This window comes from Neovison vison, chromosome 10 (genome assembly GCF_020171115.1).
Source record: "Neovison vison isolate M4711 chromosome 10, ASM_NN_V1, whole genome shotgun sequence".
Taxonomy (NCBI): domain Eukaryota; kingdom Metazoa; phylum Chordata; class Mammalia; order Carnivora; family Mustelidae; genus Neogale; species Neogale vison.
In genome coordinates, this window is record NC_058100.1 from 2,477,346 (window position 1) to 2,492,213 (window position 14,868).

General features: G+C 65.9%; 2 protein-coding genes across 9 annotated transcripts in view; one reads left to right on the top strand and one right to left on the bottom strand.

The window, feature by feature from the left end:
* Window positions 1-620: 620 nt before the first annotated feature.
* Window positions 621-10,662, top strand: LRRC71 (leucine rich repeat containing 71). Its single transcript, XM_044267709.1, has 15 exons — window positions 621-780; window positions 3,895-4,044; window positions 4,361-4,486; window positions 4,562-4,637; window positions 4,813-4,890; window positions 6,569-6,637; window positions 6,836-6,995; window positions 7,100-7,183; window positions 7,270-7,359; window positions 7,789-7,932; window positions 8,050-8,140; window positions 8,484-8,572; window positions 9,785-9,968; window positions 10,215-10,336; window positions 10,446-10,662. Exons 1-15 carry the CDS (start codon window positions 621-623, stop codon window positions 10,563-10,565), a joined length of 1,743 nt encoding a protein of 580 aa, XP_044123644.1. The 3' UTR covers window positions 10,566-10,662.
* Window positions 10,663-11,976: 1,314 nt separating this feature from the next.
* Window positions 11,977-14,868, bottom strand: part of ARHGEF11 (Rho guanine nucleotide exchange factor 11) — a 77,996-nt gene continuing 75,104 nt past the window's right edge. For 7 of the 8 annotated variants that reach the window (XM_044266625.1, XM_044266624.1, XM_044266629.1 and 4 more), the window contains 4 exons: window positions 14,692-14,802; window positions 13,786-13,994; window positions 13,392-13,578; window positions 11,977-13,045 (listed from right to left, as the gene is read on the bottom strand). In XM_044266625.1, the coding sequence (XP_044122560.1) occupies window positions 12,987-13,045; window positions 13,392-13,578; window positions 13,786-13,994; window positions 14,692-14,802 (566 nt within the window). In that variant the 3' untranslated portion in view covers window positions 11,977-12,986. The remainder of the gene's footprint in view (window positions 13,046-13,391; window positions 13,579-13,785; window positions 13,995-14,691; window positions 14,803-14,868) is intronic. The other variant, XM_044266628.1, reaches the window with a different exon arrangement.

Genomic DNA, 14,868 nt, shown 5'->3' on the forward strand with positions numbered 1-14,868 from the left:
AAACCCAGCGCCGCGCCTTTCCCGCGAGGACCCTCTCCTACAGCGCCCCGGAAGTGGATCTGTCCCCACCGACTCTTCCGCCCAGTTCCCTCCGACTGCCGCGACCCTCGCATGCTCGCGGCCTTCCAGGGCGCCGCGGGCCGCGTGGACTCGGAGCGCCCCCGAACCCGCTCCCGGGCCGTGGCTCCACCCCTAGCACCGGCCCCGGGCTGTGACTCCGCCCCCGGACGCGGCTCTGCTACGCCTCGCCCCGCCTCGCCCCGCCTCGCCCCGCCTCGCCCCGCCTCGCCCCGCCTGTGGCCTCGCCCCCGGCCGTGGCTCCGCGGCGCCTCCGCGCCCTCTCGCCCCGCCCCCGGGCTGTGGCTCCGCCCCCAGGCCCCCCGCCCCCGGCCGTGGCTCTGCGGCGCCCCCGGGTGGCCCCGCGCGCTCTGCGGTTGTTCCCGCCCGCCGGCCCGCCGCGCACCGTTGTCGTGGAGAGGGACGCGGAGGTGGCACCGCCTCGGGCGGGGAGGGCGGTGGCCGCGGAGTAGAGACCCCCGGTTCGACCGTCCCCTGGGCCGAGTCCGGTCTGGCCTCCTCGCCCGCCGGGCGGTTCCAGAGTCGCCGCGGACCGCGCCTCCATGTCGGGGGAGGCGAGTGCGCCCGGGGTCTCCCCTCGGGCCCCGCGTCCCGGGACCCAGAAGTCGTCCGGCGCGGTGACCAAGAAGGGGGATCGCGCGACCAAGGAGAAGCCGGTCACTGTCCTGCAGCCGGTGGGCGAGGAGGAGCCGAAGAACCCTGGTAGGCGGGCGGCCGGGCTCCTCGCGCGCTCGGCTTTGCCAGGGCGGGTGGGCGCAGTAGTCGTAGCCGGCGCGCTGCACGGGTCGGGCGGGCCGACGCCCTGGTGCGCGCGCCAGCCGAGCCGGGGGACAATCGTGGCGTCTCTGATGCTAAGCAGCTCTGTGCTCAGCAGGTGCACTACCCGCTCCGCGCACGTGGCGGGGGCTCTGCGTGCCGACGGCTACTGGCGGCGTGGCCTTGGGCTCTCTCCTTAGAAATTACAGCGCTTCCAGCCCGGCTCCTGGAACTCAGCTTGGCCGATGTTTGACTTGAACTCGATCCTAGAAAACCCACACTGTGGTTTGGGACTGGCAAATGCGATAAGATGTGCCAAGATGCACGAGCGAAGAGGGCCCAGGGAGGGACAAGAGGTCCCCGGGGCAGGGGGTGGAAGGAGGGCAGGGCAGCCCGGGAACCCACCAGGAGGGGACTTGGAGTTTTGTTCACTCACTAATTCAACAGTCACTTTTTGGGTAGGGAGAGAACAATACACACATAGCCCATTTACATTTTCTGGGAAAAGAAAACCACAGGCAGTGTACAAGTAAGCATATGCTTCTGTCCCTTGGAACCCCAACCCAAACCGATGATACATGAAGGGGAATTTATGGGAAGGCTTTTTTTTTTTTTAGAGTAAGCTCCACACTCATGACCCTGAGATCAAGAGACATGTCCTGTCAACTGAGCCAGCCTGGAGCCCCTCTTGGAAGGCCTCTGGCTTCAGATCCAACTGCTTTGAAAGGGGACAGGGGCTTGCTGTCCCTGGGCTCATGGGAAACCAACACGGGAAGAGGCTGTGATTGTCAGACCTTGGTCTGGGGCCAGCCCCCCCCCCACTCTGTATGGACAATGGCACGGAGGGGGAGAGAATGAGGCAGGGAGGCGGAGAGTGAGGTGTTTCAGTAGTCCGGCTGGGGCACAGTGGTAGCTGGACTAGAGCAGTGAGGGAGAACGGGTTAGGCTTCCTGGTAATGAGTTGGTTGTCTTGGCTGGGGTGGGAAGAAGAGGACCCCCGGGTGCCAGTAAGTGGGCTGAAGGGCCACTCACTCAGCCAGGAAAGCCTGGAGGGAGGGCATGTGAGAGAAGACCTTGGTGGGGCTGTCAGCTGGACACGTCTGGAGCACTCAAGGGAGCGCAGGGCTGGAGGTGTGACTTTGGGAGCTGCTGAGGTCCCCTGGGCAGGAGGGAAGAACAGAGCCCTCGGGACCCAGCCCAGAGCTGTTAGGGGAGCGCAGCTGGCAGGGAAGTCTGACTGGCCCAGCCGACAGCAGGGAGAGAATACAGGTGACGACTGCCCAGGGATGCGGGACAGGAACACATGGCGGTCAGAGGGTCCCGTGTGCTGCGCGGGGCGGAAGCAGGGCTCTGGGCCGGCGCCTCAGCTGGAGGGACGGCAGCGGTAGGAAGGGTTAGAGGAGACGCCATCTGCTGGCTTCCGCTTCTCCAAGTGCAAAGGTGAGGTCTGTACTAAGAACAAGGTGGGAGTGTGCGAGAGAGGGAGCAAGAGCAAGGCCCTGTCGGAGCGGCACTGTCCCCCAGGGGACCGCGGGCTCCAGGCAGACAGAGCATCTCCGCGTCCCGCCAAGTTCAGCACACGTGCTGCCGAAGCGAGCACTGTCCCGCGATGTTGTGTCGGGCAGCGGGCTCCTAGGGCAGCGGCGGCGGCTCTCAGGGCGCTGTCCTGGGACCAGTAGCTTTGTCACCAGCTGCGAAGTTGTTAGAAATGCACTTTCCGGGACTCCCCTGGCCCAGCGGAGTTACGGGCCACGGGGCGAGGGCGGGGCAGGAAACTATTTTGATGGGTTCTCCAGGTGCTGCTTGAGTTCGAGAAGGTCTGTCCTAGAGAAAGGTGGTGTGGGTGAAGCAGGAAGGGTTGAGGGGCTCCCCCAGCAGGGCGAACAGCTCCCGCAGGCAGGTGGTGTGCGAGAGACCGCTGTGCGAGGGGGTTACCCCGGGACCCTGAGCCTCCTCTCAGTGGCCCTGCCTAGGGAGCTCCTGTGGTGTCTTGTGTGTCGTGCTCTCCCGATGGCTGGGCCACAAGAACCCTCTACCCTCTCTTGTCCCCATGAACGCGGAGCCCCTGTGCTCCCAAGCCATCTCCTGCCTGTGGGCAGGTTTCCTGCTGTTAGCAGTCCTTGTCCACGGGCTCGGCATACAACCCCCCCCCCCCCGCAGCCAGGTGGGAGTGATGGTTCGCGGGGGCTCCAGGCTGCCGGGCCCTGGGGAGAGCAGGCTGGCGCAGGGCCAACCCTTCTGCCTCCCGGTTCTCCCACGTGCCAGGGACACCCCGTCCCGGCTCCGGGAATCACTTCTTCCTGGGATGCCCATGGGGAGGCAGGAAAGAGCAGGGGCCTCTGGGGACTGCCTCGGGTCGGCACCGCCCTCCGGAGGGGATATGCAGGGCACCTGTCCGCGCTGATGGAGCTCTGGAGTGACCCCACGTTCCCTGCGCATCTAGAAGAGTGCGGGCGGGTGTAGCGGTCTGTACGCCTCTGCGGGACAAACGCACGCGGGAGGCTCTGCGGGCGCTCGGCGTCCGTGCGGGGCGGGCGGGCTGGGTCTGTAGAGGGGCTCCTGGGCTCCTGCCTTTGCTCGCAGCGGGCTTGGGCTTCTTTACCCGCGTGGCCCTGGGCCGTCCCACGGAACGGAGGAGGAGGAGGCTGCGCGGGGGACCCCGTGGGAGGTGGAGGACCCCCGGCGGGCGGGCCGCGGAGGGGAAGCGACCTTGACCCGCGGCTGGCTGGAGGTGCCGCACGGAGACTGGGTGCCCCGGGATGTGTGTGGCCAGCGCCCTTCTGGCCCCTTCTCCGGCGTCTGGATTCCGCGCTGTTTGCTCGGCGGGTTTCTACAACGCATCTTACGTTTAGAAAATGGTTGTGAAGACGTTCTCCTGAGGAGGGGCCCCAGCTGCTCCGCGCTCCCCGACCCCCTCCTCTCCCACCCCCGGCGGGCGAGCCTGGGGACGCGGGGCGGCGCGGTCCGGGCGGGCCGGGGACGCCGAGGGCGCCCGCTGCTCTCTGCTGCCCCCCGGTGGCGACCCCGGGCCACAGCCGCCGTCCCCCCGCCGCCCCGCAGAGGAGTACCAGTGCACCGGGGTCCTCGAGACGGATTTCGCCGAGCTCTGCACGCGCTCGGGCTACACCGACTTCCCCAAAGTTGTCCCCCGGCCTCGCCCGCACCCGGCCTTCGTCCCCTCGGCCTCGATGTCGGAAAAGCCCGCCTTAGGTGAGTGCCCGGGGAGCCCCGGGGGTGTCTGCCGGGGTCGCCCGGTGTAAGCCAGCCTCGCACCGCCGGGCGGGCCGAATGGCGGGGGCGCAGGGCAGTGAGTGCGGCCGTGCGGGGAGGGTCCGACGCGGCGGGGGTGCAGGTGGGTGAGTGTCCGGGCTTCCTTCCCCAACCCCGGCCCACGCCGCTTGCGGGCCCGAGACGCTGCGCCCCAGGCCGGAGGCCCCCCCCACTTGAGCGGTACGTCCGTGCGCTCTACGGACCGCCGCTCCGCTTCCTCCCTCCTCACCCGGGCCCCTCGCACCCCGCCTTGCAGACGATCAGCGCCTGTCGGGGTCTTGCAGCCTCAACAGTCTGGAGAGCAAGTACGTGTTCTTCCGGCCCACGGTGCAGGTGGAGCTGGAGCCCGAGGACAAGTCGGTGAAGGAGGTCTTCATCCGCGGTGAGCCCCGCTCCCCCGCCCCCGCCGCGGGCCCGGCCCCGGGCTGAGGCGCCTCCCCCCCACCTCCGCCCGCAGGCTGGAAGGTCGAGGAGCGGATCTTGGGAATCTTCTCTAAATGTCTGCCTCCGCTCAGCCAGCTGCAGGCCATCAAGTGAGGGGACGCGGGGCTGCGGAGGGCAGGAGGCCAGTGTGGGGCCGCTGCCTCCCCGGCTTGGGAGAAAGAACCCCCGGGGCTGTGGGAGGAGGGGCATAAGGGAGGGTGTGGCCGGAGGGGCCTGGGGAGGCGGAGGCGAGGCTCCAGCTGGGTTTTGTACCCCCGAGTCCAGCTTGTGGAAGGTGGGGCTGACCGATAAGACCCTGACCGCCTTCATCGCTCTCCTGCCTCTCTGCGCATCCACGCTCAGGTCTGAGAGAGGAGAGGGGGGTGGGAGGGCCCCGGCAGGGTGGGCAGTTTGGGGAGGAGAGCGGCATCCCTGCCCAGGGCTGTGTTGATTTCTGAAGCTCCAGTCTGACCAGAAGAAGCGGGTCCCCTTTCTGCCGCACCAGGGCCTGGAGAGACTGGCCTCTGGGCTCCGTCCCTCCTCGCCCCCCCCACCCCCCGTCCACTCTGTTCCTGGAGCTTTTCCCTCCTGCCTGGGGCCTGGGGTCTACCACTGGAGTGGGGGCAGGTAAGGCGCAGTCACCCCATTGCACGGGTGCAGAACGGGGAGACAGGAAGTCTGCCTGGAGGAGGCGGTGCTGAGCAAAGCTGTGAAGAGGAAGAGGAGCAGGTGTGAGGTGTAAGGCGGTGTAGTTACAGGTGCCCTTGGCAAAGCTGCTTTGGGCGCCCCTTCCCGAGGCTCCCCCAGCAGGCTGGACTTACCCTGCTTCGCGGAACAAACCCCAGGGCCTCACGCTGGCTCGCCCGCCTCGCCCCCCCCCCCCCCCCGCCTCCACCCTTCCCTCCACCCCCCGCCCCGTGGGATGGGCGTGTCTGCAGGACAGGGATGGCGTCCGCTGCAGCTGGAGGTCCTCAACACTTTGCACGGAGAACACCATGGAACATGACTTGTGTCCATCGTGGCAATTAGAAACAAATTAGCCAGTAGAAACAAAATGGTAGCGTTCGTTGGAAGATACAAAAATAAGATGAACATAATCAAATCACTTAAAATGACTGTAATCAGGCTTAGGTGAAAGATGAGCCGGCCCCAAAAGCTGAAAGTGATACTAAATTGTGGGAGAATTTATTTTATTTATTTTATTTTATTTACTTATTTGACAGACAGATCACAGGCAGGCAGAGAGGCAGGCAGAGAGAGAGGAGGAAGCAGGCTCCCTGCTGAGCAGAGAGCCCCATGCGGGACCCGATCCCAGGACCCTGAGACCATGACCTGAGCGAAGGCAGAGGCTTTAACCCAGTGAACCACCCCGGCGCCCCCTGGGAGAATATTTTTAAGTAGAGAAATTTCGTGCCATTAGTTCAGCTTTTGTTGTGACTTGGGAAAGGTCCTCCGTCCCCTCCCATCCCTGGGCACCGTGGGAGGGGGCACTGCTACTGGTGGTCCGGTCTGTTCCCTATTCCTGACTCACAGATCTCTCCGTGGGGGGGGGGCAGGTAGGCGGGTGGGGGTGGCTGGAGCTGTCGCTGGAGCGTGGGCTGGAGCTGCTGTCCCCTGGCTTCCCACTGGAAGCACGAGGCCTCCCTGCAGGGACAGCCCCGCGCCAGCCACAGAGACCCTAACGTGGAGGTCACAGTCTTTTTGGAACTTGACCTTACAAGTGACATCTCACCACTTTTGTCATATCCCATTTGGTCAGAAGTGAGTCAGCAGGTCTAGCCACCCTCTGGTGGGGCACATGTGGTGGTCACAGGAATCCTCCCAGAGGACAAGTCACCAGGGGCCACTATCGCTGGGGAGTGACCCCCCCCCCCCCCCCGGCACGGCGGCCACACTTCTGTCCCGTATAATTTTCTCTGTCGGAAGGCCGTCCTTGAGTCTGTTTCCCAGCTGCATCCCGGAAACCCACACCTCCTCTCTGACCCCATCCCTCCCTGGCCTCAGGGGCGCCTCCTGGTTCTCAGACCTTCCCTGTCCTCAGGAAGGTGTCTCTGGAGGGTAACCCGCTGCCCGAGCAGTCCTTTCACAAGCTCATGGCGCTGGACAGCACGTGAGACTGTTTTTTCTCGCCCCCTATCTCTGGGCCGGTTCCCCAGGCCAGGTAGTCCTAGTCTCCCCTTCCCTGCCCTCCCCCACCTGCCCACGGATCCACGATTCCTGCCCCTTCACCCTCAGAGGTCAGATCCCCCAGAGAGGCGAGCCCCGACCCCATGTTCCTAGCGAATCCCCCTCCCCACCCCATGGGCAGCATCTCCCACTTGTCCCTGCGGAACAACGACATCGACGACCACGGGGCCCAGCTGCTGGGCCGGGCTCTGTCCACACTGCACAGCTGCAACCGCTCCCTGGTCTCACTCAACCTGGGCTTCAACCACATCGGGGATGCAGGCGCTGGCTACATCGCCGATGTGCGTGTATGCGTGTATGGCGGGACCTGGGGGCTGGGATCCGGGGACCAGGCGTGGGGCAGCGGGCAGTGGTTCACACGCGCTCCTCCCCACCCCCGCCCCAGGGCCTCAGGTTGAATCGCGCCCTGCTCTGGCTGTCCCTGGCGCACAACCGTATCCAGGACCAGGGCGCCCTGAAGCTGGCCGAGGTGGGTGCGGTGGGGGTGTGTGTGGAGGAATTGGGGGGGGGTGTCCCCGGGCTGGTGGCTGGCGTCTGAGTGGCCGCTTGCCTCAGGTCCTGCGCCCCTTTGAGCTGACACACACGGAGGTGGTGGAGCGCCGCCGCCTTCTGCTGGAAAAGGGGTCTCAGGAGCGCTCGCGATCGGTGAGCCCTGCGGCCCCCTGGCCCGTCCTAAGCCGGCCTCTCCCGGGCCTGGCCCGTCGTCGCCCCTTGGCGCAGGCCTAGTGGGCGTCTGCGCTCTGTCTCCTACCAAGCCGCGGCCAGCGGCGTGTGGGCCAAGGGGATGGCTCCGGTCCCAGCCCTGGAGCGCGAGCTGTTTGCCCACCAGTGGACCGGCTGCTTCCCGGGCCGTGGAGAGGACTGACGCGGAGGAGGGGCAGTGGAAGTGTCCGGGTGTCCCTCCCAGCGAGCGAGTCTGGGCCCCCAGCCCAGCGTCCCCAGCAGCAACGTCGGCGTTTAGGCCCGGAGATGGGGTGGGGTGCGGTCAGTCCCCCTGCCCGCCTGGCATGGGAGTCCCCTCACCCCGCCCTGAGGAGGGGGTGCCGGCTCATCCCTTCCCTTCTGTGCGCACAGCCTTCCTCCTCCCGACACGGGGACTCCAAAGGCGAGAAGAACCCCTTCACGGGGGTCAGCAATGTTGCCCTGTCGGAGAAGCCAGACAAGACGCCCGCCACGAAGACCCTGAAAGGCCTGGGCAAGAAAAAGGATAAGTCAGGGGTGGGTGTGCGGCGAGCCACGGCCGAGCACGCAGTGCAGCGCAGGCGGGTTGCAGGGAGGAGGGCCTGGGGACACCCCGGCAAGCCCGGCTTTCAGCTCTCTCCTTGCGCTGCACAGGACGGGGCGAAGAGAGAGGAGAAGCCGGGGTCAGGGCAGTCACCTACACAGGGGACCCTGAAGAAGGAAGACGCCAAGGCCTCCAAGGGGAGTAAGTAAGGGGTGTAAGTGGGGCTGCCCTGGGGCAGCGGCTCCTAGCTGGGGGTGGGGGAAGGGAGAGCGCGGGCTCCTGAGTGCCGGCGGGTCCTCCTGGGGCCCGCGGTCTCTGGGCCGGTTTCCTCCATTCTGCCCCGGACACTGCGCACCCCATGTCCCTTGCCTGGACCCCCGTCGCACTGGCCTGAGGAAAGGGACCCGCCCACCGGGTTCTCTTCCCCTTGCAGCCCCTCCCAAGGTTTGAGGAGCGAACCTCCTGGTCCAGCCCGTGCCCTCTGGGCCCCCGGGCAGTATGGCACCATCTACGTGGTGCATTCTGGCCCCTCTCCCCACTCCAGAGGTCACCATCCCGGAGCAGAAGCCCAACAAGGGGAAGGGGCCCAAGATAGGAAACAAAGAGAAGCGCAGCTTCCTGCTGGAGTCCGAGGTACACTGGGGGCTGCGGGGTGGGGCGGGGTGAGCGCTGGGGGCGCTGGGGGCGTGGTGGGCGCAGGAAGTCGGGTGGATGTGGGGTGAGCTCAGGGAGCCGGGCGGGCCCCAGGGGCTGGGCGCGGGGTGGGGGGAACCGGGTGGGTGCGGGGAGGCAGGGAGGAGGGGCCCCAGGGGCTGGGCGCGGGGTGGGGGGAACCGGGAGGGGCGCGGGGAGGGGGGGCATGGTGGGCAGCAGTGACCTCCCTCAAGTGCGTGTGGCCAGCCCCTCCTGGAGGGTCTCTCCGGCTTCCACTCATGTCCTACCGTCCTCGCGTGACCCTCGTCCCGGCCAGGCTGGCTGGGGGGCGGGTAGGAGCTCAGGGCTCTCCTTTCCCTTCAACCTTTCCCTGTTATGTCAACTCTCCCCGGGCCCTGGCGCGGCCAGCCGGTCCCGGCTCTCGTCGGCTGGGCTCCCTCTCCCCGGTCCTCCTTGCCCGCGTCGCAGCCCCCCAGGAAGGCGACCCACCCCCCGCCCCCGTGCAGGGCTCCTGCACACCCTCTCTTCTGCTACTGGAACCTTCTTTCCCCCTTTCACCTGGGGTGGGTCTGACCCTCACTCCGGAGTCTTCCCGACTGCTGCCCCCACCCTCAGCTGCCCCAGGGTCTGTGTCCTCCCCTTCTGTCTCCCGCACAGGCAGGGAAGGGCCTCTCTTGGGAGTCTTGTCTGCCATCAAGACAGGATCCTACCAGAGAGGAAGGTCAGGCGGAGAGGGGCTGGGGCTGCGTTCAATTTTTAAAAAAATTAATTTCCATGCCCAACGTCGGGCTTGGACATCAGAAGCGGCGGCTCAGCTCCTGCGCGGGAGCCAGCCATGCCCCCCCCCAACCTTGTCCCGCCCATCCTGACCCTGCGGCAGCAGCCCGCCGCTCTGGGGGCGCCCCCTCTCTCCCAGGCGCGGCCCTCATCGCTGCCGCGGGTGCCCAGGAAAACCCCAGTGCCGCACGATGCTTTGGCTCTTGCTCTGGCCACTTTGCCTGGACGGCCTTTGTCCTGCACCTCCTCCGCTGTGGCCCAGGGACCTGCCCCGGGCGCTGCTCTGGGCTGGGGGCCTCCTCTGGGCCCCACAGATGCTGGTGTGTGTGTGTGTGTGTGTGTGTGTCCGCCCTGGCTCCCGGCTCACGTTCCAGGGTTCTTTCTGGGGGTGCAGGCTTATCTCTGTACCCCCAGCACGGAGGACAGAGAGCGCAGCCGTGGGCTGAGCCCCTCGGGTCAGCTGCAGGGGTCCTCCTGCTTCAGCAGCTGGTCTCCGAGCCTTCAGAGGTGGTTAACCCTCTCCTGGAGCCCGTGGAGCACCGAGAGGGGAAAGTGTTCATGCCTGGGAACAAGGTCCTTCTGCACCTCAACCTCACCCGTGCGTGAGCGCCCCTGCTGTCCTCCCCCTGCGGCCACCGGGGCCCCATGCAGCCGGTGGGGGGGCAGCCCCGACTCGGTGGAGCAGAGCCACCCCACACAGGGCTCGGGGAGAGAGCAGGACAGGCCGTTTCTGGCAGTTGGTGTCGGGGAGAGACGTGGGTGGGGGTCAAGGCAGGAAGGCCAGAGGGGCGTCAGAGGGGTGACGGCAGGGGCGGGGGGCCACCTGGGCCGCTCCCCCCGCCAGGAAACCGCATCACCGAGGTGGGGCTGGAGGGCTTCTTGGCCACCGTGCAGCACCAGGCCCAGTTCTCCAAGTCCAAGAGCGCGGCCAAGGGCCCCGTGGGGCTGCTGTGCCTGTCCCTGGCGGTGAGTCCCCCGTTCCTGCCCACCCCCGTGCCCCGACCTGGGAACTGTCTCCTCCCAGAGAAGTGACATTATCCCTTTGTCACCTGTCACCTTCCTTTCCCTCCTTCAGAAAAATTACTTCTCCCCGCAATGTACCACGTACACCATGATCCAGGAGCTGATGCTGCCCAGGGACCCCATCAGCAAGGCCAAGCCCAGAGAGGAGGAGCCCGCGGCGTCCTCCACCTAGCCCCGCCCCCATCTCCCTCTGACACCCGGGGCTGCCCAGTGCTGGTGGCCTGGCTTCCCTGGCAGAGCTCTCCAGTCATTAAACAAACTGTGATTGCTGTCCTTTCCCCCTTTCTGTTGTCTGAACACTTTGTTCCAGAACTACACGGAAGGTTTGGACTCTGAGTCTGTTCCTGTCACAGGGCCTGAAATGGCCCAAGGGCTTGGCAGCTCTCCTGGGATGAGATCGGGCCCTTAGGCTCGGGCGGCCAGGGCCACCACGCTCCTGCCTCCTCGGGCTTGCATCTTGCTCTTTGCCTGTGTTCCGTGGAGGACACGGGACGCGCCAGGACCCGCATTCAGCCTCTGGTCTCAGAGGACGCGGTGGGGTGACCTTGGAGAGGCCCGGTGAAGGGGCTCGGGGAAGGGTCGGGCTCCACCACTGCAGGCCCCTCCTCTTCTGCGTTTCCCTGTCGGCTCAGGTGCCTGGTCACTTTGGAGACAGGGACTCAGCTAGGGACTTGAAGAATTGGAAGGCTACTCTGGAGAGGGTGTTAAGTCTCTGGGCATCGACGTGGCAAAGGCCAAGCACCTCGAAGCCCACAAAGCCCAGTGCATTTGCCCGCAGGTGATGGCAGCCCGAAGCCAGGGACGCCCCAACGGGCGGGCCAGAGGAGTGTGGAGGCAGATGGAACCTGGCCAACCCCTCAGCCCACAGAGATGCTCTCTCCCTGCCCCCACTCCTGCTCTGCGAGGCTTGGTGAGGCTCTGCGGCTCTCACGGGCCTCTCTGTGCGTCTGGGTACCTGGCCGCTGAGCTCCAGCTTGAGTGTCCCCCCCCCCTTCCCAAGCACACAGCAGGGCTCCTTGGGGGGAGTGCCGGATGTCCCCCTGGATCCCAAGCCCGTGGGGTCGGCAGGTGGCACGTGCTAGGTCTGGGAGGGAGCACAAGGCAGAGCTGGAAGGGAATCTGGCCCTCGGTCTGTCAGTGAAGGCAGAAGGGCCGGAGGTCTGGGGAAGACGTGGCTTCTGGGTCCCGTCAGAGCGGTGGGACAGAGCAGAGACTGAGGCCAGTGAGGACAGGCCAGGCCTCGGACACTGCCTCCCCCTGGCCCCCATTTTGCCTTAAAGGGGCTCGTGGAGGGCAGCTGCTGGGGTCTCCCGACTGCACCCACTGCCTGTGTGTGTTTCGACGGCGTGGGCTCTGTCTCTCCCCGTTTCGGCCGTGGGGCCGTGGGGCCGTGGAGCGTGGTCGGCCCGGTGGTGGCTCAGTGAGCGCGTGTTGGAAGCTCTGGGCCTGGTGTCTCCCGCCACGCTGGGGCCTGGGGCCTTGAAGCCGGGCCTGGGGCTGCCTCCTGGGTCTTCCCCCCAGTCCTAAGAACTACAGAATCTTTTATCCGAGCAGTTCCAGAAATCACACACATACCACCGCGATTGAAGAATATTTAACTTTTCTTAAAAAACAAAAAACAAAAAAAAAACTTAACCATGAGAGAAAGAAAATAAGAGTATACATTATTTTAACAGGAAAACAGTCATTTCCATCTCTATATTTTATATATTATATATATATATATTTATATATATACGTATATGTACACCTAGCACAGTGTGTATATCCTACCAGGCCGCGAGGAGGGGGCTGGCACGGGGACAGGGGCCGATGCCGCCATGGCCCGGGGGATGGGCCCGGGTTAATGTGGGGACTCCAGCATTCGAACCCTCTGCCCCACCTCCTGGGTCCGGTTTTCGGGGCCGCACCTGATACACTGGTTTTCCCTAGGGAGAGCGTGGCCAACGGTGGACTTAGGTAGGGTCAGGAACTCCCCCCGAAGAGGACTGTCCTGGGAGGGGAGAGAAGCTCTCGGCCAGGCCACAGGGACTGGGCTTGAGAGCCAGGTGGGCTGGGACGCCTTCCTGCCCACGGGGGACCTGGTGCTCAGGTCTGGCTCCCCCTTCACGCCCTGACCCCGGAGCAGGCCCGTTAGCTAGGAGATGCAAGCTGTGCCCTCTGGGCCTGCCTCCGGGCCTCCAGAACACAAACAAAATGGGTCAAAGTTATTTACAGAGCGAGCACATACAGTACGTACATATTTATAGGAAACCAAAGTGACGAAGAGGGGAGAGGCGGAGGGAGCCCGCCTCAGCCCTGGGGTCCTGCGGGGAGAGGGAGGGAGGAAGAAAGTGCATTCACACAGAGACCCCTCGTTTCACTCTGTGTCTGGGGGGCCTTTCAGATGCACTCCGCATTCTCAGGAGAGGCCTTTGGAGGAGCTGGAGGGCAGGAGAGATGCTGAAACCGGACCTGGACCTGAGCAGACCAAGCGACATGCGGGGCACCCCTGGGGTCTCGGCTGGACCCATCTTCCACGGGCCCACGAGGAAGTCCTGGCTCCCACTGTCCTGTGCCCCTTTCGGGCCAGCCCCCAGAGGAGTGGGGACAGTTACAGTCCTGGGGACGAGGCTGGGAGTGCTGTACCGTCTTCCAGGGGCGTGTCAGAGCCTGTGGAGGAGGTGGGGACAGCTGAGGAGCTGGCCTGGTGGTGTGGGGCAACCCCCGCCCACCCCGGTGCGTCCCTCTGCAACTGCGGCCTGGAAAGGGCGGTCTGCAGCGCCGCACTCCCGTCCACCCCGAGCCCGGGGGCAGCTGTGTCCTGGCCCACCCTGTAAGAGCAGGTTTCAGGGGGGAGACCTGCTCCCTGGTGCCTTCTCTCTCTAATCCAAAGAGGGTTTCCAGCTCCTGTGGGGGTTCCCTGCAGATCCCTTTCTGAAGCTGAGAGGATGAATTCACGAACTCAGGGAGGAGGAGGACCCCGTCCAGCCCCCACAGAGGACACTGCCTCGCTCACCATCCTCCGAGCACGGCCCTGGCTGGTGGCTGTCCCTGGAGTCGGAGGCCAGGGTTTCCCTGGCTGGAGGTGACAGGGAGCTGTCTGTCCATCTGGCCGTCTCCGTGTGGAAACTGCCCACGGGCGTGGTGCCGCCGGACTCTCCCGCGAGGGACCTGAGCAGCTCTCGGTGGGCCAGCTCCACGTCCTGGGAGGGTGGCAGGGGACGTAGACCTTGGTCCTGGGAGGCAGGGCCCTGGGGCAGGGGCCCGGCTGCCGCTCCCCCGCCATGCCCCGGGGTGGCTCTGTGCTCCTGGGCGGCTGTGGGAGGACCCAGGCCAGAGGACACCCTCCCTCAAGGCGATGGGTCTTGGGATGGGGACCGAGCACCCCGCCACGCCCCTGCCACGCCCACCTTGAGCCTGGTGAGCTTGACCGTGAGCTGCTCGATGGTGTGGAAGATGCTGCCCACGTCCCTGAGGGCCAGGCTGGGTGCAGAGTGGCTAGGGCGCCCGCGACCTCCTCTGCTTCCCCAAGGCTGCCAGGCAGGGAGGCTGTCGGGCTGCGAGGGCTCGGTGCTGGAGTCCGGGGGTCCCGCCGGCATGCTGACGTAGAAGCAGTTCCCTGTCCCCGTGGCGAGAGGAGCAGGTGAGGGGGATACGGAGGAGGTGGGATTCACCTCCTGTGCCCCAGGGCACCCCGCACTGACCCAGGGCCGGGGATGGCGCCCTGTGACCCAGCTCAGCGCACGCTGGCCTCACAGTGCCTGCCCGTCACCCCCCAAAGGCCTTCCTCCTCCAGAAAGCCCTCCTGATGGCCCCTGCGGAGGGAGGATGCTCAGTGGCAGCCGCTGGGGAATCGGAAGTGACCCCCATCCTTGGAGGGTGGGAGGGGGGGTACTGGTCGGGGACAGGAGCACAGGGAGGCTCCTTCATGCCTGCCCCATCGCAAGCTCTGCCGATGAACGTCCACGCAGCCCCCGCCCCCACCACCCTCTTCCGCGGGATCCCGCAGACCCCTGGGCCCACACGGGGCTGAGGAGAGGAGAAGGGGAGACACCAAAGCCTCGGGGCTCCCGGCCCTCTAGGCCTCCGCACCGCGCCGACTCCGCTCCAAGCGGTCTCCCGACTAGGGCCTGGGCTCTCCCCTGTCCCTGGGTGCTACTCCTCCCCGGTGGACGCTCTCAGGGAACACCCTGTGAATGCAGGCAGGTGTCGACTCCGACTCCGGAAGCCTGGCTCTGCCCACCCCCGGCCCCCCTTCCTGCAGGCCCCACACTCTGATCCTGGTCTGGCTCTGGGTCCAAGGGGAAGTTCGTTACCCGCAGCCTCTGCTCCGCCTTCCACGTCGGGTGGCTCAGGCCCTGACCGGCCGCTCTCGGGGAGCCTGGCCTTGCTGCCCGCCACCTCCGCTGCATCTGTGCCGCCACCAGCTGCCACCACCACCAGGGAGAGCAGAGACCAGGAGAGCGGGAGGGGGGGAGCAGGAGAGGGGAGGA